We start from the raw sequence: 21,988 nt of genomic DNA, 5'->3' as shown, positions 1-21,988 counted from the left end.
AAGCAGTGCCTTAGCTGCTAGGAAGAGCCACCTCCTTTCCCCACCGAACCTGCTGCTCCACACTCCCCGACCTCTCTCTCAGCAGCAGTTTTCTAGGGCACCAGCACAGCAGAGCCGGCAACTGAATCACGGCCACTTTGCTGCCACTGGTAATTTGCCACTCTGGGTAATGGGCCATTTTGTTATGCCTGGTGCTGGCCCTGAGCTGACAGCCTCTGTCTCTGGGAGGATTTCTTCTGCACGCTCCCTTCCACCACCACGAGGCAATTATTTGGATGGGAATCAGCTGGCTCCCTGCGCTCAGCCTTCTCTGCGATAGGAGGGGTGCAGTAGGATGAGATTGCTGGTGGATCCAGTGCTTTATGAACTTCCTAATTCCCCTTTAAAATGGGGAAGTGTCTTGTGTGGCTGAAAAGTGTTGCGTACTGTAGTAAGAAAGTGTATGCTTAAATAATCCTTAATGGTTTTGAAATGAAAAATGCTCAATTTGCCAGTGTTATACAATGCTGTTGCCTAGTCTGGAAGGGTGATGATGATTGCTTAATTAATATTAGAGACAGGCTGAAATCTCCAGCTGTGCAACTCAGGGATGTTTCAAAGCAGGAGGTAACAGGTATGAATATGACTTGACCGTATGGTTGTTCTATTTAGGGGAGTACAGCCACAGAAGATGAATTGCCCTTGTCTGACTGTATATCATGTCCCTGCCAACACCAGGGACAAGATAACAGTATTGATGTGCCTGAGCGGCCACACAAAATACACAAGGGTTGTGTCCCACCAGAAGGCAGGCAGGTGCTTTCGGCACAGAGGGCAATGAGCCCCTGCACTAAGTTATCTAGTTTTGGGTTAGTTTTGCCGTCACCTTAAATCCCTCTGTGACTGGATGCCCCTTTAAATCATGTATAGCTCAATACAGGAATTACTGTCTTGGCTGCAGGGTTTTTATGCTGTAGGAAGGCAGAAGGTCATATAATCTTTTCTTCCTTTTTATGTGTTGAAGTTGTTTCACGTATAAGCCCTATTAATGACTCATCTGGAAGGTTTTGCCCGCTGAATGTAGAGATGCACCTTTCATGTATATTTGATGAACCAGATGGAGCTCTTTTAAGATGATATTTTGTCTTCAAGCCCTCATACTTAACATGGCTCCTTCAATATTTCTTCTTTAACTACAACCTGAATGTACATGCAAATGCTGATTTTGCTGCATCTTAGCAGTTTCTTTCTAAAATGCTTTAATTATTTTGAAAGTCTTGTGCAAACTGAAACCAGAGCTCTGCCTCCCACCACCATCCGTCCCTCATTACATCCCTGCTGATGTATTAGGCATTGATTTTTTTCCCCTGTTCCACGGTTTTAAGTGGAGTGGAATGTCATCTCTAAACTATTTCACTCTGCATCATAATGAGGAAAAACCAGCTCTGTCGGGATGGGGCACAGTCCAAAATCCAGCAGCAGGCCTTACTCATCAGCTGCCATTCCTGCGCACACGGGCGCCGATCCCTCAAGGAGTGCCACGCGCGGGTGGGCCCTGCTGAAGGCACTGGGGCTCCACACAGGCTCAGGCCTGTATTTGCATCAGGAGATATTTCTGTGTGAGTCAGGGGAATAGTAACACCCACAGACTCAGCCCTAGGCTCTGGCAGATTTAACTCTCAGCAGCTGTAGCTATGAATCCATTTAGCCTCATCAACGGTTTAAGCTAACGCATAGACTTTAAGCCAGTGTAAGTGAGGCACTCTCACGTGTCCTGTTGAGCCATCCCCGGTACAGGGGAACTAACTTCCAGCAGAAGGATGCACAGGCAGCTGGGCATGGTGACACCTAAACCTAAAGTTCTCGGGGCCCCGAGCTGCCTGACTATACGTATATTTATGTTTTCATTGTTACTGGTTACCCTCCTTGGAAGTGTTAACAATCCTGACCATTTCTTTTAGGGGATGACAAGAGACAGTTAAGCACATGTCCCAGTCCAAAGCAAGATATATGACATTCCACGAAGGAATTTGAACTATTTAGGTGCAAGGCCAAGGTATTATTTGATTAAGGCACAGGGGTGGAGAAAAACAGGAGGAGCATGAGAACAGACGGGGCAGAAAGTGAGATGCAGACCAAAGAGGTTCAGTGCAGAAGCCAGAGAAAAGTAGATAATACGTTTGGGGATGCTGGCTGAAAGAATATAAAATTGTTTGACCCCAACATGTTTCCAGAAAACAAACATTTTGTACTTTTTTTTTTTGTAAATAAGATTGAATTTGATCACCAGTTCTAACAGAATCAAACTACATCCACTCTGATTTTGCGATAGTCTTTCAGATGAGAAAGGTAACAGAACAGTTTTACTGCTGTGATTTAGTGATGGTACCTTATTTATAGCAAACAAAACCAAGAGAGAATTATGCAGTTCATTACATGCTTGTGACAGTAAAACCTTTATGTCTTGCACATATGTTACAGAGAATTTGTTTTAGAAACACTTCAGAAACTAAAAATAAATACATTGGATTCGTTTAATATAGCCTCCAAAGCCATGTGCTTTAGACACCACGAGACCAAGTCAACGAGGCTTGGAGAGAGAAACCAGTACATTTAAAACAGCTAAAAATGACTCAGATGGCTTTGCTAGATCTAAAAATGTTTCTAGAATTAAGTCTGGCATTGTGGGACCTGACATTGTGGGTAGAGGTAAGCATGTGTGTGCAAACATAGACACAAAACTAGTATGTCCCATAAATGGTCACTTGCACATAACAGAAAACGATACATGCCTAAACACAATTCCCCCTGCATGAAACATGGAGTATGAGTATTTATAGCAGCTACTTTGTGTTAATTAACTAATATATATCAATATGTATCTCATGAATAACACTAACTGCCTACTTGACTGCTGCCAGCATGATTTGTCTTTTTAACTGTTTACTGATTCTTTACGATTCAAAAATAATTACTTAAAAGATGAGCTGTCTTGTATGCCACTAATAATTGTAATCTCTCCTCAATCCATGCATCTCAGAGCGGTCCAACCCTATTCCATTGCATTCCATGCTTCATCCCCTGGATCTTATGTGGTAGACATAGCTATGGGCTATAGCTAAGGTGTTAAAGAACTCTCCCTCTGGCGCTATTCTACATGTGTGTAGAACTAACAAAACATATATATATATGTGTACGTATATATGCATGTATAAACACACACACTCTCCAGCTGTGTAGGAGGAGTCAACCTAATTTTTAAAGCATGCAGAAAAGCAGAAGTGGAAATCTACAAGCCTTTCTGGTTTTCATTATAAGCTCTTAAAAATAATTAAACAAAAACTTGACCTTATTTTTATTCCTCTAAAGGAAGTCCCCTGTCCTTTTTCCTACTGATTATGAAATGGTGTTGCCCCTGATGCCATCTCATTCCTCATTTCTGCTTAGAAGATACTAGTGAAAGTGTTGCTAAGTACCTGTGGTCTAAAACTTACAAGGTTTTCCAGGCTTATCCCTGGAAGGTAAGTTAAAAAACAAATCACTGCATCTCCTACTCTGGGGGTACACATCTATCAACTCAGGAGGACTTAGGTATAGAAAATTTAGTCTGCAATAAAATGATTTAGTCAAGAATGTGGTACGAGAATTAATGTCCTCGGCATAATGTCTTGCTGAAAGCAGAGAGGTTTAGTAATGCCAGAATACTTAGAAGAGGAGGTGAGCAGATGTCTTGGTTGAAGCTTTTCAAGACAGACTCATTAGTAAGCACACAGCCCCAGTGTCCCTAGAGCAGACAACACCTGTGCTGCTCTTGGGGAAAAATAAATTTGCTGGTTGCGTTATGAGACACTTATTATGGAAGAAATGAGCATGGGTGGTTATTTGAACTGTGGAGAGGTAAGAATTAAAAGGAGTTTTTGTTTGAAAGCTTCCATACAGAAGCAGGGAAAGAAGGCAGCTGATTGTGTTGATTAAGGAATAGTAGAGCTCTCGGTTTTTTCCCCCCTCGGTGGTTACTGGGTGGAGGGTCCAAGGAGTGCCTGTTTGGTGAATCTGCTTGTAAATTTGTAGCTGCAAGGGAGTCAGAAGTCAATAAGACATCAGAATCCTGTTAGACTGGTTTCTACTGGTTTGAAATGCCAGGCAGTTTTGGAGTGCTGCTGTGCCAGGCTCTCATTGTCAACTGCATCAAGCTAATTTCAGCTAATTTCAAACCTGACATAAGCTGATGCTATTCTTACAGCCTGTTACTCTGATTGCACGTGTCTTTAGTAACTCAGGAAAAATACTTGATAGACAACTGTAGAAGCTGTGCAGCAAACAGCATGGAGTATGAGCGTATGAGACACTTGTTATGTCAGGCAAACCTCCCCTCCAGAAGGGCTCTTTTTGGTTCCAGGGGAGGGCCCTGGCAGGAAGGGAAGCTTGCAGGACTGCAGCTCCCAATGCAGAGCGGTCTCTTCTGTCCTAGTGCTGGGGTAGTAGTTCAGGGTTTCTGCAATCACATGCAGAGGAACCCCCTCACTTGCCTCTGGTTTGCCAGCTACAGCCCTGGACAGCATTGCACTCCAGAAAACCAGGAGCACGTGCAGCAGTGCTCCCTGGCTGCATGGGCATCCACAGAAAGCCTTCATTTTTTTTTTTTTTGTCAAACAAGTGACATGTTCTCCCCAATATAAGCTCTGAGCTCTGTAGCTCACTTTACCCAAGTGCTGTGAAAGATTGGCAGACCTTTCCCTTTCAGACCTTTCCTTCTTACAGCAATTTTTACCCTCCTCTTCATCGCCAGGTTTTATGCACAGAAAGAGGAAGGCTGTGATGGGGGTAGTGAATGTCATGGCTGTGTCACTGAATTGGGTCCTGTGAGAGCAGATGTCATTTCTCAGCTCTGCTGTAGTTCCCTGGGCAATGTTGAGCATGTCAGGGATTTTCCTGGGTCTCAGTTCCCCATCTCTAGACTGGCAGTGGTATACTATAGTTTATGAATACTCCTGTATTTCTTCCATAGTTCTTTTTCTTCTGAGTTACTTGAGTAGGAACCCAGTGTAAGTACAAGAGCACGACATGAGATAGCCTAATGGGTTCAAAAGAGCTCTGGACAATACTGTAATTAAAGAAAAAAAAAATGAACCAGTTTGGGTATTCTCTCTTTTTTTGGGTATTTTTCATTTGATATTTCCTACATTTCTGTCCCCAAGTAAAAAGCAGGCATTTTATCTAGAGTTCTAGTTCCTCAGTGTCCCTGTTGCTCTTTCTAAGCTTTATTTGAGCTGGCTGCAATTTCTCCTAAGAAGGGGTCCTTGTTTCAGAAATTGTTCCCTTTTGGAACAGCAAAGTCCAAGTTTTGTGGATCGAGTAACCTGCTAGACGTGTTTCTTCATACACAGGTCTATGATTTTGTCTTTTTTTCATAGACGTAATTTTGGCTGGAAAAGAGAGGAGATGAGTTTTCTAGATTGCTTTAGGTTTTACTGAGTCTTGTCAGCTTTTCTTATTTTAGATCCAATGGGGCTGTTTCAATGGGGTGCTGCTTGGAAACATGAAATGTTGCCTCCAGAAACTACTGTGGGAAAAATGATAATTGCCTATAGAAATCGTAGAACAGGCTACTTCCAAAAGGAGAATTTGAGCAAAAACCCCAGGCATTGGCCACGTACTCAGGGACAGATAATGGTAATTATATAGTTAAAGCATTTTATATTGTCTTGCATATGTCCTCTCCAAATTATAGCAGTGTGAGACAATGGGTTCTTTGTCTCTGGGCTCTTCTTTTCTGGCAGTTACTGTGGAGTTTCACACGTACTCCTGTGTTTAGTTGGTCTTAGAGCAGATTGGATTTATCAGTCCCAATTCGAGTCTGGAGAAAATCAGACCTGAATAAAATATCTGTCCATCTCTTAAAATGAATGTCAACCAATTAGTCCTTTTTGCAGGTTCAGTGAAACATTTTAATTTTTTTTTTGTTATTTTAGTGCAATTTCCTAATTTCAACTTGATCTGGAAGTGGCATCTCCACTCTAACGGTTGAATCTGTTGACAGTTTAATATCTCAAGAGCTAGCTTGTTCTTAGGAAATCTGAGTCCCTGCTTACTTTGTGCATTTAAAAATATACATAATTGCTCGGGCAGAGTTCACAGCTACACTGGACACAAAGCAACTGGTCTCCCGAGAGTGAAAGGAAAGATCAGCTAAGGGGAAGGATCAGCCTGGCATTAGGAGGAAAAGAGGCTAGTGTTCATATTTCCTGTCTTTATTTTATTTATATATTTTTTTTAAAGCAAGGTCACACATAAACATTTGCCAGGAAAAATCACAGCTTGTCCTGCCCCTGGAAAAAGACACACAGTTTGGTTGGTTGGGCTGGGAGATATTTGCTCTTCAGTTGGTCACATTAATGCCCGCTCTGTGCGGGCTGGGTCTCCTCTCTGCCTAGGCTTCGTCCCTGCGGTGGTTTTTATGCCTGTCGAGCTGTGCCAGTGCTGCCTCTCCTCTCTTTCAGCCAGTATTTCGACAGTGCCATGGCTGTGCTCTGTCTGGGTTGCACAGGGCTCCTTCAGTGTGACTGCGCTTGTAGAGCAAAGTTGGTTCTTTCTCAGGCACTGGATTTGTGCCTTTGTTTGTGGCCTGAGGTTTCTTCCTCAGACCTTTCATCTTCCAGTATCCCCCCAGAATAGGATTTTACTCACCTGACAGTCTGGGGCTGAACTGGTCTCTCATTTGCCATCAGCATGAGGTATGTCCAACAAGTCTGGACTAAACTCCCCGAGGTTGTTAGAGATTTGCAACTCAGTTGTGAATCCTGAGGCAGGTATGTCTGACAGAAGATCCCTGTCCTTCAGTCCTTCTGCCTTCTGTCAGTTCCGCTTAAGAGTGAAGTTTCCCTCAGACTTTGTTTGCTCGGTTTCCAGAGTCACAGCAAACATAATTTAAAGCAACAGCTTTCCCTTTACCCAGATAAGTTAGTACAAATATGCCCCGAACGTCCTTTGCACTGCTTGTGCCAAAGGCTTAATGACAGGGCATTGTTAAACCTCCCGTATAAATCTTTAACAACTGGGTGAAACTCTCGTCCAAATCTGCAAACTCAAACAAGTGGAAACAGTAAATGGTATTTGCTTACACTTTTGAGGCCTGCTGGCTGAGAAACTGCTCTTGCTTTACATTATTTACAGCCATTTGAGATGAAAAGACCTGAATGTTTATGACTATTTTTAGGTTGCCATTTTCTGATTTCATGTGTGTTCGGATACCTGGGCACTGGGGTGGATATAGCACAGCCAGCCTGGTTTTATTTTAAGGCTTTTTGGATCTGTTCATGCCTGTTATAATTTTCTCCCTTGAAATACTTTGATTTCTTATTCAGATTGCACTTATATTTGCTGTTCTCTCCACTGGGCTTGCCTGCTATTATTTGCATGTCCCTCTTCTGAAGGCAGCTTAGGGCCCAATGCTTCAAAGGAAGACAAATAAGCCTATAATTCCTGGAGATACCTATGCAGTGCTATACTTAGAAGAGAAGTTTTCGTCATCCTTCGATAACTCACTTGGTATTTTTAAGCCTGCAGTTTGAATGACTTTTACATGCTGAATTTGATGCTAGTCTTCCCTTTCTTTTTTTTTTTTTTTCTTTTTGAAGTTCACTGAACTTGCCAAGTGCCTTGTTCATCTCAAAATATTTTAATTGGTCACAACATTACCCTGTTCCTTTTAAAATGCAGCTGTATGCCCAGTCTACTCTGTGGAAGGCCAAATGTTTATTGAGTAAAGCTTTTGTTAATCTGAGGTCAGTCATCATAACTTCATGGTCATTAGTGTCCATGTCCTTTTACATCAGCTGAGGGCCTGGCCTGGCCATAGAGGGCTGCCAGCGATTAATTGATCTCCACCATGAGATGGTGGAGTTCACGATCCTTAGGGCAGCAAGGAGGGAGTGCAGCAAGCTCTCTACCCTGGACTTCAGGAGAGCAGACTTTGGCCTCTTCAGGGATCTGCTGGGTAATGTGCCATGGGATACAGCCCTGGAGGGAAGAGGGGCCCAGGAAAGTTGGTTGATATTCAAGGAGCACTTCCTCCAAGCTCAGGAGTGATGCATCCCAACAAAGAGGAAGTCGGGCAAAAACACCAGGAGGTCTTCAAGGATGAACAAGGAGCTTCTGGACCAACTGAAAAACCAAAAGGAAGCCTACAGAGGGTGGAAGCAAGGACAGATAGCATGGGAAGATTACAGAGAGGTTGTCCGAGTGGCCAGGGATCAAGTAAGGAAGGCTAAAGCCCTGACAGAATTGAATCTGGCCAGGGACATCAAGGGCAACAAGAAAAGCTTCTTTAGGTACATTGGAGATAAAAGGAATACCAAGGAGAATGTGGGCCCTCTCTGGAAGGAAACAGGAGACCTGGTTACCTGGGACATGGAGAAGGCTGAGATACTCAATGTCTTTTTTGCCAAGTGATGGGTGACAGCCAGCATGGCTTCACTAAGGGCAAATTGTGCCTGATCAATTTGGTGGCCTTCTCTGATGGGGTTACAGCATCAATGGACAAGGGACAAGCAACTGACATCATCTACCTGGACTTGTGCAAAGCATTTGACACTGTCCCCCATGACATCCTTGTCTCTAAACTGGAGAGACAGGGATTTGGCAGACGGACCGCTCAGTGGGTAAGGAATTGGCTGGATGGTCATACTCAAAAGAGTTGAGATCAACAGCTCGATGTCCAAGTGGAGACTGGTGACAAGTCACATTCCTTAGGGGTCGGTATTGGGACTGGTGCTGTTTAACATCTTTGTCGGTGAAATGGGCAGTTGGATAGAGTGCACCCTCAGCAGGTTCACCAACAACACCAAGCTGTGTGGTGCAGTCAACACGCTGGAGGGAAGGGATGCCTCCAAGAAGGACCTTGACAGGCTGGAGAGGTGGGCCCATGCAAACCTCATGAAGTTCAAAAAGGCCAAGTGCAAGGTCCTGCACATGGGTCAGGGCAAGCCCAGGCACAAATAGAGGCTGGGCAGGGAATGGATCGAGAGCAGCCCTGAGGAGAAGGACTTGGGAGTGATGGTGGACAAGAAGCTCAACATGAGGTGGCAATGTGTGCTTGCAGCCCAGAAAGCCAACCGCATCCTGAGCTGCATCAAAAGGAGCGTGGCCAGCCAGTCAAGGGAGGTGATTCTGCCCCTCTGCTCTGCTCTTGTGAGACCTCCCACCTGCAGTACTGTGTCCAGCTCTGGAGCCCCCAACATAAGAAGGACATGGACCAGTTGGAGTGAGTCCAGAGGAGGCCAGGAAGATGATCAGAGGGCTGGAGCACCTCTCCTGTGAGGACAGGTTGAGAGAGCTGGGGCTGTTCAGCCTGGAGAAGAGAAGGCTCCGGGGAGATTTTATAGCAGTCTTCCAGTACCTAAAGGGGGCCTACAAGAAAGATGAGGAGAAACTCTTTAGCAGGACCTGTTGTGATAGGACAAGGGGTAATGGTTTTAAACTAGAGGGAAGTAGATTCAGACTGGATATAAGGAAGAAATTTTTTACACTGAGGGTGGTGGAACACTGGCACAGGTTGCCCAGAGAGGTACTGGATGCCCCATCCCTGGAAACATTCCAGGTCAGGTTGGACAGGGCTCTGAGCAACCTGATCTGGTTGGAGATGGCCCTGCTCCTTGAAGCGGGGTTGGACCTTTAAAGGTCCCTTCCAACCCAAACTGTTCTATGATTCTATGATTAATCCTGTAATGATTAATCCAGGTCACCATCAGACCTGTGCTCTCCTGGTCTGTGAGCTAGCACACACTGGCATGAGGATTGCACTGGAATTTGGCTCCTCTCTGTCACAGGGGTCATTCCAGGGTGAATCCAGCTAGCCTTGGCCTTGCACTTCAGGCGTGCTCAAACCAGTGTCCCAGCACTGGCAGAGTACTTGGAGCAAGGGAGTCCAGTTTTGTTGCATTTCCTCATCATTAAATTGCTCCAGTGACTCTTTCCCAGTGTTGCTAAATAAATCCTGCTTCTAGAATCCCCTTTTTGTATGTAAATCTCACCACCTGTCCTCCTTTGCTTCCCATAGATTGTGCCATTCGCCTTGTTACAAAAATAAAGTATATTTCTTTTTTTTTCTTGTTCCAAATGGGCTAAGTAAGTGGAAAAATGGTGTAATGCGTGTCATAGGCAGGCTGTCTATTGGACGTTGTCTCTCACAGGGTAAGGAAGCTTCCCTGTGACAAACCCACACCTCACCACTGAGTGTCAGACGGCTTCCAGGTCCGCTATGACAGGATGTTGTTGCCCTTTGGGTCGAGGGAGTATTTTTTAGATTTTGCCCAGTTCTTTCCATGAGAAGAGGAAATAAGTTGTAAAAGGCAATTATTTACTGAGGGCACTGGGTCTGCGTGGCAAGGTTTTGGTAGCAGCGGGGCTACAGGGTGGCTTCTGTGAGAAGCTGCTAGAAGCTTCCCCTGTGTCCAGGATGGACCCACTGCTGGCCCGGGCTGAGACCATCAGTGACAGTGCTAGTGCCTCTGGGATAACATATTTGAGTGGGGGAAAAAAACCGCACGAGAGAAACTGCAACTGAAGAGAGAAGTGAGAATATGTGAGAGGAACGGCTGCAGACACCAAGGTCAGTTCAGAAGGAGGGGGAGCAGTGATGCTGCTCCTGGCCAAGATTCCCCTGCAGCCCGTGGTGCAGCCCATGGTGGAGCAGGTTGTCCCCCTGCAGCCCATGGAGGCCCACGGAGGAGCAGAGATCCACCTGCAGCCCGGGGAGGACCCCACGCTGGGGCAGGTGGATGCCTGAAGGAGGCTGTGGCTCTGTGGGAGCAGGGAGCTGGAGCAGGGTCCTGGCAGGAGCTGTGGCCTCGTGGGGGACTCACTCTGGAGCGATCTGCTCCTGAAGGGCTGCACCCTAAAGGGACCCACGCTGGAGCAGTTTGTGAGGAACTGCAGCCCACGGGAAGGACTCATGTTGGAGCAGTTCATGAAGGACTGTCTTCTGTGGGATGGACCCCATGCTGGAGCAGGGGAAGAGTGTGAGGAGTCCTCCCTGTGAGGAGGAAGGAGTGGCAGAGCCAACGTGTGACGAACTGACCACAACCCTCATTCCCCGTCCCTCTGCGCAGCTCGGGAGGAGGTAGAGAATTCAGAAGTAAAGTTGAGCGTAGGAAGAAGGGAGGGGTGGAGGGAAGGTGTTCTTAAGAACTAGTTTTTATTTCCCATTATCCTACTCTGATTTGATTGGTAATAAATTAAATTATTTTTTTCCCCCAAGTTGAGTCTATTTCACCCGTGACAATAATGGATGAGTGATCTCTCCTTGTCCTCATCTTAACCCACAAGCTTTTCATTGTATTTTCTCCCCCTTTTCCAGGTGAGGAGGGGAGTGATAGAGCGGCTTTGGTGGGCAGCTGGCGTCCAGCCGAGGTCAACTCACCACACTGGGATAGAAACGCTGGTGGCACAATTCTCTGCTTACTCCTGATGGAAATGAAAAGTAACTTAATGGGAGCCAGTGGAGTGTGAAATGGTACAAACCCAAAGAGTCCCTGCTCCTCTCACAGCTGATAAGGAGAGTGAGGTGCTGGTTTCAAACATGCGCAAAGGCTCATTCCCTTAACTGGAATTGGAATTAAGGAAACATCCACTGTTTTATTTTGTCCAGTGAACCCTGTCTCCCAAAGAGCTCTGGCATGAGTATTTGCATTTTACATCCATCATGATAATTACCTTGGCTTTTTCTTGTTGTTTTTTTTTTTTCTGTTTTTTTTCCCTGAGACAGCAGACTTTCAGTCAGACCCCAGATCTATAGGATTTATGTTCTGCGCAAATGAAACTGTATTCATAGAATCATAGAATGGTTAGGGTTGGAAGGGACCTTCAAAGGTCATCTAGTCCAACCCCCCTGCAAGGAGCAGGGACATCCCTGACTAGGTCAGGTTGCTCAGAGCCTCATCCAGCCTGGCCTTGAGCGCTTCCAGGGATGGGGCCTCCACCACCTTTCTGGGCAACCTGTTCCAGTGTTCTATAACCCGCATCGTAAAAATTTTTTTCCTAATTTCTAATCTAAATCTACCCCCCTCTATTTTAAAACCATTACCTCTCGTCCTATCGCAACAGGCCCTACTAAACAGCCTTTCCCCATCTTTCTTGTAGGCCCCCTTGAGGTACTGGAAGACCGCTATCAGGTCTCCCCGGAGCCTCCTCTTCTCCAGGCTGAACAGCCCCAACTCTCTCAGCCTGTCCTCATAAGAGAGGTGCTCCAGCCCTTTTATCATCTTCGTGGCCCTCCTCTGGACCTTCTCCAACTGGTCCATGTCCTTCTTGTGTTGGGGGCTCCAGAACTGGACACAGTACTCCAGGTGGGGTCTCACCAGGGCAGAGTAGAGGGGGAGAATCACCTCCCTCGACCTGCTGGCCACGCTTCTCTTGATGCAGCCCTAATGTCTGGAGAGCAGCCCATAGTGTTTTAACTGAATATTTGCAAAACCGTGTAATTACACTCTCGCATGCCCTGACTCCATGGAAGACTTCATGATTTTAACTGTTGCTGCCTGATGACAGCTGCTACACTGTACTGCACAGCAAAAATACTGAATTACCAGAGCTGGGCTCGCCTTCTGATAGTGTAAGGAATCAATGGATTCAGGTGTGAACATTTTGCAAGGGAAATACACACTGATAATTTTTAATGGACTGGGTATCACTCATTAAATGTAACCTCTCTTGTTTTCCTGCTGATTTCTTTCCACGTATGCTCATGAGCATTAGCTTCTGATTTTTTTTTCTTAGCCTTCGTTTGCAGCTATTGCTATATCTTTTCTAAGAGGTGGCACCCGAAATTGAACACGGTCCTCCAAATGCGAATGCTCCATTGTTCAGTATTCTGTCGTTATATTATCTGCTGCATTATTTTTATATCCTCTTATTAATGCACCCACACACCCCATTTGCATTTTTTAACCTTTTTAAAAACGTTTTCATTACAACAGTCAGATAGAAGGGCAATGAAGTAAGCATGGAATAATAGAAGTGAAGAGCTTGATTCTCCTCAGCCCTGTACCCGTTTTAAACTTCACTGCTGACACTGATCTTGACTTATGCCAAAAGAACAGAGGGAGGATCAAACCTAGCATGTCTTCTCTGAGACATCCATTTTTGATAGTTAGCAAGGAATGGTTTTGTAAAATCGTTGCAGCACACACAACATGTTTGGAAAAAGCACTTTTTTTATCAAGAAGGAGGTTTTTTTTTCAGATAGAGGACTGCGGTATGGGCTGGTGTCTGAAGAGCGGTGCTGGAGGCCTGGATGCTGTCAGTGCTGGGCAGTGGCCAGGGCAGGGGCAGCACCAGAGGGTGCCCGTGCGGTGACGGTGTGGGTGTCCTGCATGGGCACTGCGGTTCACCCAGGTGAACCCCACAACAGTACTAGGCAGTACATTCTTCCTTTTGGGAGTAGTTTTAGCCACTCTAGGCTGTTACTCTCTGCACAGCCGTGTCTGATACCTGCCTGGGCTGCAGAAGAAGATGAGGGCCTTGCTTGGGGAGGAAGAGATGATGAAGGGAGAGGGGAGGTGGCCAGAGGCACAACTACTCTGCCATATGTGTGCTGCCAAAGTAGAGCAAGGAACTATTGCCACCACAGCAAGCCACACGGGGACTTCCCACTCTAAGAAGGGATGGACAGCCAGTTTGAAGCTGCTGCTGAGCAAAGTGATTTCTGTTAAACAAATGAGCATTTATGGGTTGTCTGGCTGCAGAAGCAAAGTGTGTCACTCAGAACTCCACCTGAGTAACACTGCTGTTAGCCAGGGCGCATTAAAAAGGTGAAGAAATACACAAAGCAATCGTTCAGGTCTGGCTTTCTGTCAGACTGCACCTTAGCAGCCTCTTCACTGTCTCCCTTCCTTAATTGCTTTTGTTTTATTTGACTCTGGATTTTCTCCAGGAGTCACTGTTAAAAGTTATTATCTGGTGGATATCAGTGCCATTGTCTCTGGAGGGCCTTTTCCTCACATTGACTGTTGTTTGATTCCAGGTAAAGTGTGAGATACGAATGCCCTCAGGCTTCTCTTGTGTGTCTCAGTGAAGGCAATACTTCACTTGCGAAGTTAGGCAAGGTTGGTAAACATGAGGTGTGGTTTTACAATGCAGCTAATTTGATCTAATGGCTAGCTGCCAGTCAGAGAGTTGAGTCTGCTCCTCCTGTCAACAGCTTCGTGCTCCTACTCCCTCTCCTACTGCAGATCCTGCTGCTTGTTTGACTTCTGCTGACTCAGTCCAGGACAATGACCTAGCAGAAAACTGTTCACTCTTTTTTTTTCTTTCTTTCTGGATTAGTTTTCTGCCAGGCTGACATCCTCTGATGGCTTGGCAAGGTAAGATGAGCATCAGTGCTGGCACGAGAAGGGATACAGGGTTGCTCAAGAGAGGGGAAATATAGTTATACAGAAGCATTACATTAATTTGGTTGGTTAGTTGGTTGGTTGATTGATTGTAAATCCACACCTTTGCAACTCCCTATTTGGCTTGCACAAATCAACCACAACTGCCATCATATGAGGAGACTTTTCTTCCTCCTTTTAAATTACTAGCAAGATCGTATTGCAGGACTGTTATTTTCATTTTTTTCAGATCACTTCAAAGAGAAGAAGCATTAATGGCAGCAATGGAAACACAGCAAAGAAGAGGAGAAAGCAAGAGAAACAGCAAGAAGTTAGGTAAGGAAAGTCATCTCTGACAGCAGCAGCACATTAGATTAGTAACACACGGTGGTCATGAGATCGTTTGCTGGGGTACACCCAGCAGCTGCAGGTGCTGCCTCTAAGCCAGTCAGGGCACAGCTGGGAGGAGTGATGCCATCCTCCTCTTCCTCAGCTGGGACCCTATGCTCCCCTCTGCTCCTCTGCCTGACTCTCCCCAACTCTCCCCATCAGCTCATGGACTGCAGCTGCTGGGATAGTTTGGCCCTGGTAACACCTCCACAGAGGCTGCTGGGAGCTATATCTGCATGCACCAGGATGTTTTTCCTGTACCACTGCCCGGGAACTCCTGTGTTAACTCACTTCTTCATCCAGAAACAGCATGCTGATGGGTTGGAGGTGCACGGACCCAGCAGAGGAGTATGTCAGATTATCACAGCACCATCACCTGCTGGTTATAACCATTTTCTGTGTTCTTCTGGCAAACTTTCCCAGACCTCAGGAGCAGCACTGTGAGAGGAAGCACTGGGAGTCTGTGTGCTGGAACCAGAGGAACTTTTCCCTCGTCAGCACTAGGAGACAAGAGGACCAAGAAATTAGACAGCATGCTGAACTGTATAACCACTAGAAACAACATGTCAATCCATGCAGGTAGAAATATGCTATTTAATTACTATGATAATTTAAAAGTCTTTCCCTAATGCTTGTCCAGCTCACATGGAACCTCCCCTTATATGCAAAACAGGTTTGCTATTTAAATGTCAGCTTGTGTATACATGCCAGCTGCTAGCTTTTCTTGGGGATCTGAAACAGCTGACATTGCTGCCAATATAAATAATTTTGCAGGTTGGAGGCCAGTTGGTAAGAGTGTGGTGAGCCTCCCTTTTATCTAATCCAAAAGGAGTGCTTTTTGGTTTGTTTTTTTTTTTTCTTGTTTGTTTTTCCCCTTTGACGTGACTTCCAGGAGACACAGAGTGAAAGAGGTATTTATTTTTCTTTTTTTTTTTTTTTTCTTTTTTTTAAAAAAAACAACCACTTTCATAACAGTGGACATTGTTAGGAACTGAAAAGGTAAATACATTTTGTAGGTTCAAATAGGAGTGTACTTTATGTATTTCTTCACCAAGCATATGCTAAGAAAAATATTGCTGCTTCATGTAAGTTCTCTCTAGTGCTATGAAAATCTGCAATTTAAGGTACAGGACCTACTGCCAGACTGAGCCACAACATTTTAAAAGCAAAATTTGTTTGATTGTTTAGGAAAGCATGTACTGGGGAGGCTGAAAATCCCTTTGTAAGTGTGTTGTGAAGTTTTTACCACAAGAAAAACTTTCTGGTTTTCGTGTGGTTAAAAAGGTTAATCCAATTGGCTGCTGCATTCAAGTAATTCCCATTTTATGCCTTTTCTGTTTTGAATTCTGAGTGTTTTAGTTTATTGTTTGACAGGTTTTGCTGATAACTCTCCTTTCTGACTTTAGATTGAGGATGTTTTATTGGACTAAAATGTGCACTGTCTGGCTTGTTAAGAAATCCCATAGCCTAGATTTAGTGTGGGATCTGGGCTAGAGCCATAAGAAGGCTGGAGATGGAGCGCTATGATGCTGGGCTTTATCGGAAACAGGCATACTCATGCTGTTAAGCTAGGAGGAAAGCTTACGCAGGAACATGCAATGTAGTAAGTATTCTAGAAGCAAACTGGGTCTCCTATTTCTTAGCCCTATACAACTGGCATGCAGCTACCCCTGGCCCCCCTCTATGCAATATCAAAATGGAAATGTCTTGTTTTATTTAAGTGAAACAAGAAATGTATTTCAGCGTAGTGACTTTTAGAAGCTTGGAAAACACTGTAAGTCCAGGTCTGATGTTGAGCAGAGAATGACTGGACCTGGATTCTTGTGCTTGCCTTGAAAAGTGAATTTTAGTTGGGTTTTGCATGTGACTCAGGGTTTTTTGTTTGTTTTCCCCTCAAAACATCCCTGAATGAGCTTGTTTGTTGTTTGGGATGTAAATTCCTTCAAGAATAAGCTGCCTCCTGTGCAGAGCACTCTGATGGGGACCAAGGGATAGAGTTCAGCATATTACCTCATTTCTGCTGGTTTGTTTTTAAAGACATGCTGTCATTTCAGCTTGGATCTGAACATGTTAAGGACAGGTTTTTACAGAAGCTGAGGCCAGTGGAAATGTTACTCTTTTTAGTCACTTTTCTTGGAGAGGGTTAAAGCAAATAAACATGCAAAGGCTCATCCTGCTGCCCTGAGGGACAGAAGTAGAAGGAACAAGAAGTAGAAGGAACTCTCTTGGTGCCTACCTGCACCTATCCCTTACTGCAACTTGGCCTTATCCCAGGCATCAGATCCATCAGAGTCATTTCTTGACAACTGTTATTTCTTTTGACTCTTCTGGTGTGCTGGAAACAGTCTCTGCTTTGGAAATCAAAGCTTGCAAGCTATGAGTAATGGCTTCCTCCAGGTTAACTCCCTCCTCTTACATGTTTTCACTGTGCTCATCCTTCTCCCCGTCCTCCCGTTTCTATCTGGAGGTGAGGTACTGGATCTCAGTGCAGCAGCTTCCCTGGTGCCTTGGAGAGGAATTGCAGGTAAACGTCAGTCTCCCTGAACAGGACACTTCTCAAGGATAAGCCTGGGAAATAAATTAAAAACTCCAGTAAATACCAGAATGCAGGATGGAACACTGGCTTAATGGCTACACGGTACATTTCCCTTCTCCTCACTAGCATTGCTGTCATCTGGAAAGAAGCTACCAGCTACCTCTTTTTTTTCTCCTAGAAAAAAAATACCATATCAACCCCCTTTCCCCTTTCTCACTCCTTACTTCACAAAACTAAAGCTAACTTTTCTCTCCAAGGTGACTGAATTGATACAGGTCTGAGCAATTGTTGTCAGTTTCTGTACAGCTCTCCAGCCTCCTGCTTGTCTTTCAGGCCTTTGTGTTCCCAGAAGTGTGTCTTATTTCCAGTTATAGCTCTTGGTCTTTCAAAAGATACTGCCATGGTCTACAAACTTTGTCTTGCCAATGTCCTTAGATCATGCTGGCTGCAGCACTGCCACCTTCTTCTTCCTTGCAGGCCAGTCAGTGTTATTTCAGTAAGGTTTAGGAACAAAGTAGCATCATGGACACATGCGTTCCTTAGCAATTTAACCTCAGAGGGACTGGTGTGTGTGATTTGAATTCCTGCAGTGCTAGAGTGTGAGCTTTTGAACACTCTTCATGTGGCTGTCCTGTTGATGATTTTCTGTCCTGTCAATGATGTGCTATTTACATCTCTCTTATTTAAGAGGGTGTAGCTACTGTTTTTGCCTTTGAAAATGGGTAGAGATCAAGACAAAAATTAATTCCTTTCAATTGGCTGGAGAAGTAACTAAAAGAGCACTATTTTATTTTTATATGTGTGTGTGAATATATATATATGTAACTTTTTAAGCTTATTTAAGGATTCTGCGTTTTTGATTCTGTGTGAAACTCAGACCGTTGTGACTCAATCTCTGCTTGAGGATCCTCAAAGGAGCAGGTAGAAGCAGCTGAATACTGATTTTAAGTGTCTTTAAAAAAGGATGGAAGAGTTTCTCTGTATATGTATGCATGCAGACATAATACCCACACTGTGTGTAGGGAATACCTATGCAAGTGTGCGTGTATATGTGTATACGCACACTCACACATATCCCTGCTTAGTCTCTGAATAGATGAAGAGTCGCTTGGTTCTCATATTTTCCTTGATTACAGTTGCGGGTGCTGTGTCCAAGAACCTCAGGCTTGTTTCTATGGCAGCTATTCCCAGCCTTTTAACATCCAGCCTTCCATCAATTCCCATTTGGCAATAAGAAGAAAAGAAGAGTTGTGACGTCCACACTGGGTGTCTCACAGAGGGGCTAAGAGCCTGGGCAGAGCTGTCTGCAGATGACAGGCTCATAGGGGAGGAACTCAGGTGTGGTAGGCTGCAGCGCAGCCTCCTGTGGCACTGGTCTCTTGGCTTTGCATCAGGGGCTTTTTGGGGCAGCCTAGATCTCTAGATCTCTCTCTCTCTGTCTCCCCCCACCCCTGCCTATGTTTTTTGTTGGTTTGTTGGTTGTTGTTTTTTTCTTTCTTTCTTTCTTTCTTTTCCTTTCCTCTTGCCCTGCCCTGAAGCAGCATTGCAACATCAGAATGGCATCATGAGCAGGAATGCTAGGGAACCTGTGCTGCACTAGACAGGCTGACTAATCTCTCTTTAAATAATCTCCCTTTAAATAGTCTGGAAGCATTCTAGTGAGCTTCTGTTTCAGAAGCCATGAGAACACAGCCACGAATGTGGTCTGTATAAATAGCAGATCCATGCTGGCAAGTAGTGAGCAGCACAGTTATTTGTTCTCAGAAGGTCTTCCTATTTTCTTCATGTTGTTGCATGGATAGCTGCAATCAAATTCTGGTAATGTTTCTGTATAGTAGCAATGCTCCTGCCTTTTCTCAGACTGCCGTATTGTCAGTGATAGTGAGGAGGGAGCAGCTACCCTTTGACAGGCTTCCATTTTCAGTATCTTTGCGCCTGAGTGGCAATAAAGCTGTGGCTTGCTTAGGTCTGTACAGCTAGCTTTAGCTAAAACAATGTGGTCAGACTCTTTTGATCAGTTCTATGAGTTAAAAAAAAATCTCACTGATATTTATAGCATCTGGAAGGTGAAAGCAAGGAATATTTGAGTACTCGCTGCCTAGCTGTGGAGTTGGATAGAGCAGAATGTGATGGTCCTGTCTGAGGTGGAATAACTCAACTTATCTGTGCTGTTCTAACTTGGTAATCAGCACTGTTTTTTAAAAAAAATCATAAGTCTATGTTAGACTGGCTAATATAATCTTGTAAGATGCAAGAGTGCAAACTATTCTCCAGGTAAGCACATGCACTCTGCAGCTGCACAAGCGATCTTCAGTTTGCCTCCATCTGGTCCTGGATTATCAGACAGCCTTGGAAAATGTAAGGATCTGATACATGGCCAATAGCCACTGTAGCGCTCTCCAAGATTTAGGTAAATGGGAGAATCCTCAACGAAGAGTGCAGCAAGTCTTGCCTCAGCTGAGGTAGGAGGCATTTGAATTTCTTACTCATAGTGTATTGTCATCTTCTCCCTGCCATCCTACCCACTCAATGCGTCAGAGATCTAAGGCTTGAATTTTTAGTGGTGGTGTTTTTTTTTTTTCTGTTCCACCCCGCCCCTCTACTGAGCAGAGGATATTCAGGCCTTCGGTTTCTGGTGTATCATGTCAGAAATTTGTTTGGGTTTTTTTTTTTTTTTTTCTTTCTTTTCTCCTCTGCTCAGATATAATTCCCCTGAGCCAGTGGGTTTTTACCAGGGTAAATGAGCTCACAAGAGAGGCTTGGGGCAAGAGGACAGAGGGTTGAGTGGGTCTGAGGAGAGGAAAAGAGACTATATGGGGCATAGCACAGACCAGTCACATAGGGTGGCTTCCCTAAATGCCCCCTCGTGTTTGCCGTCCTCCCTAATGTTGCTTTTAAGTCACTGTGCAGATAACAAGGTTTTCACCTGGCCGAAAGCCCCACCTGATGCGGTGGGACACCATTTGGTCTGTTCTTTAATCTTACAGGGGGAGGGATTTTCTTTCTTTCTTTTTTTCATGCCCAGTGCTTACCATCCTCAAATCGGGGCACAGCTGAGTCAGAGATTGCCTCAGTGTGTTGTTTGTATGGGATTTTAAGCTCATATTTGGCAAAGGAGAAATTCTGTGCTGGGTTTTGGAAATGCCATCAACAAAGACAGTAATGGTCTTCTGAGGGGAAAATACTATAATGTTTTATTACCAACAGTCTTCTGAATTAAAAAGCAAACCCATAAGAATCGTAGCCTATGAATTTAATTAAAAAGGAAAAAGCAAACCACAGATAGCAGATAGCTTTTTTTCATTAACTATATTTAGTGTGCTTACCTTGCATCACTCCAGTAAGATCAACCAGGCTGTTCCTGGGGTATGTTTGTTCCATGTTGCCAGCTAGTATGCAACACATGGGTTCTCTTCAGAAAAACACAAGAAAAAGACAAAGATGAAAGCAGCACAATTTATGTGTCGGTGCAGACCAATTCCCACTGAGCAGGGAGGGCAAAAAGCAGTGGAATCTATTCCGTCACATTTTGCTGGGCTAAAGGTGGGTCAAAAAGCAATGCGTTTTGTCTTCTTCCCCCTAGCACAATGGCTTTGTTTCCTGTTTTGAAGCAAGAGACGTTGTTCCAGAATGGTACCTGGAGCTATAGAATTCCAGCCCTGCTCTACCTGCCGCGCTTCAGCATCATCCTGGCGTTTGCTGAGGAACGAGAGGATGCGGTGGACGAACATGCCAAGCTAATAGCGATGCGCAGAGGCGTGTACGACCCAACCACGCACCACGTTCAGGTTCCGGTGTGGGGAGAAAACGGGGGGAGACTGCCCACCTGTGCTGCTCACTTGTCCCCAAATTAGTTGAATGTGTTTGCCCTCTCACTGTAGAGAGAGGGTAGCTTCTCCTTCTCCCCAATTTTGGGAGACAAATCTGTCTATAAGTAATGCATGTGTCATTATAACTGCTGGGATTCAGCCCCATGGTTGGGCAGCTGTTGGGGGGGCTAAAGCAGGGCAGGTGCAGCAGATTTTCTGGGGATGGCTTTAACTCCTCATAGCAGAGCTGGGGAAGAGAGAGAGAGATGGGACAAAAATTCTGTTGTGACAGCAATGATGTGAAGGACAGGCAGAAATGGGGAGTGGCACAGGGAGTTGGAGGAGTGAAGTAGCAATCAGTGACTTTTTTTTTTTTTCTAATTCATCTTCTTAGGACTAATTTCTAGTTTAAAAAACAATTGAGAATAGCTAGTCTCCCCACGCAAAAGAGTGTTGTCTGGTTTGTCTTTGCCAGTGAATTGGCTACCGTATTAATCTACCAGTTACTATTAACAGTTATCTTGCTGGGTGACTGGGGGTGGTGGGTACTCTATTTAGAATCATTTTTTGCATTTCAAAATGCACTAATGTCTTGGGAAAAAAAAAGTTCTATTTTTCTATTCCAATCCTTCATTGGTGAGTGGTTGTCTTAGATTATAGACTCTAAAGAGCTGGAGTCTGCCTAGCAGAAGCAGCCTCTTGAGCACACCTGCAGAGTCATACCATTCGGGTAACATCCTGTGTAACCCCCTGTAATTCAGTGAAGTAGGGCTCAGTTGGCCATAACCTCAGTAATTTGTGTTCACGGGCTAGAGTTTCTTAAAATGGAAATATTAAATATTCAAAAAAGTTAATAGTAGTTGAATAGAAAAGATAAGACATGACCAAAAAGGGTAATCAGCAAGTCA

At 44.7% G+C, this 21,988-nt stretch overlaps 1 protein-coding gene across 4 annotated transcripts in view; it reads left to right on the top strand.

Moving 5' to 3' along the window:
- The window catches only part of NEU2 (neuraminidase 2), a 37,058-nt gene that overhangs the window by 13,250 nt on the left and 1,820 nt on the right, over positions 1 to 21,988 (top strand). Inside the window, exons 1-4 of one of the 4 annotated variants that reach the window (XM_086754734.1) lie at positions 14,262 to 14,339; positions 14,596 to 14,681; positions 15,159 to 15,314; positions 20,855 to 21,059. In XM_086754734.1, coding sequence (XP_086610860.1) covers positions 20,859 to 21,059 — 201 coding nt within the window. In that variant the 5' untranslated portion in view covers positions 14,262 to 14,339; positions 14,596 to 14,681; positions 15,159 to 15,314; positions 20,855 to 20,858. Of the gene's footprint in view, positions 1 to 14,261; positions 14,340 to 14,595; positions 14,682 to 15,141; positions 15,315 to 15,535; positions 15,647 to 20,854; positions 21,060 to 21,988 lie in introns of those variants that run through there. The other 3 variants (XM_086754733.1, XM_010122288.2, XM_086754735.1) reach the window with 3 other exon arrangements.

This window comes from Chlamydotis macqueenii, chromosome 9 (assembly GCF_036417535.1).
Source record: "Chlamydotis macqueenii isolate bChlMac1 chromosome 9, bChlMac1.mat, whole genome shotgun sequence".
NCBI lineage: Eukaryota > Metazoa > Chordata > Aves > Otidiformes > Otididae > Chlamydotis > Chlamydotis macqueenii.
Note: the sequence above shows the minus strand (reverse complement) of the source record. Positions and strands in the feature narration are given on the sequence as shown.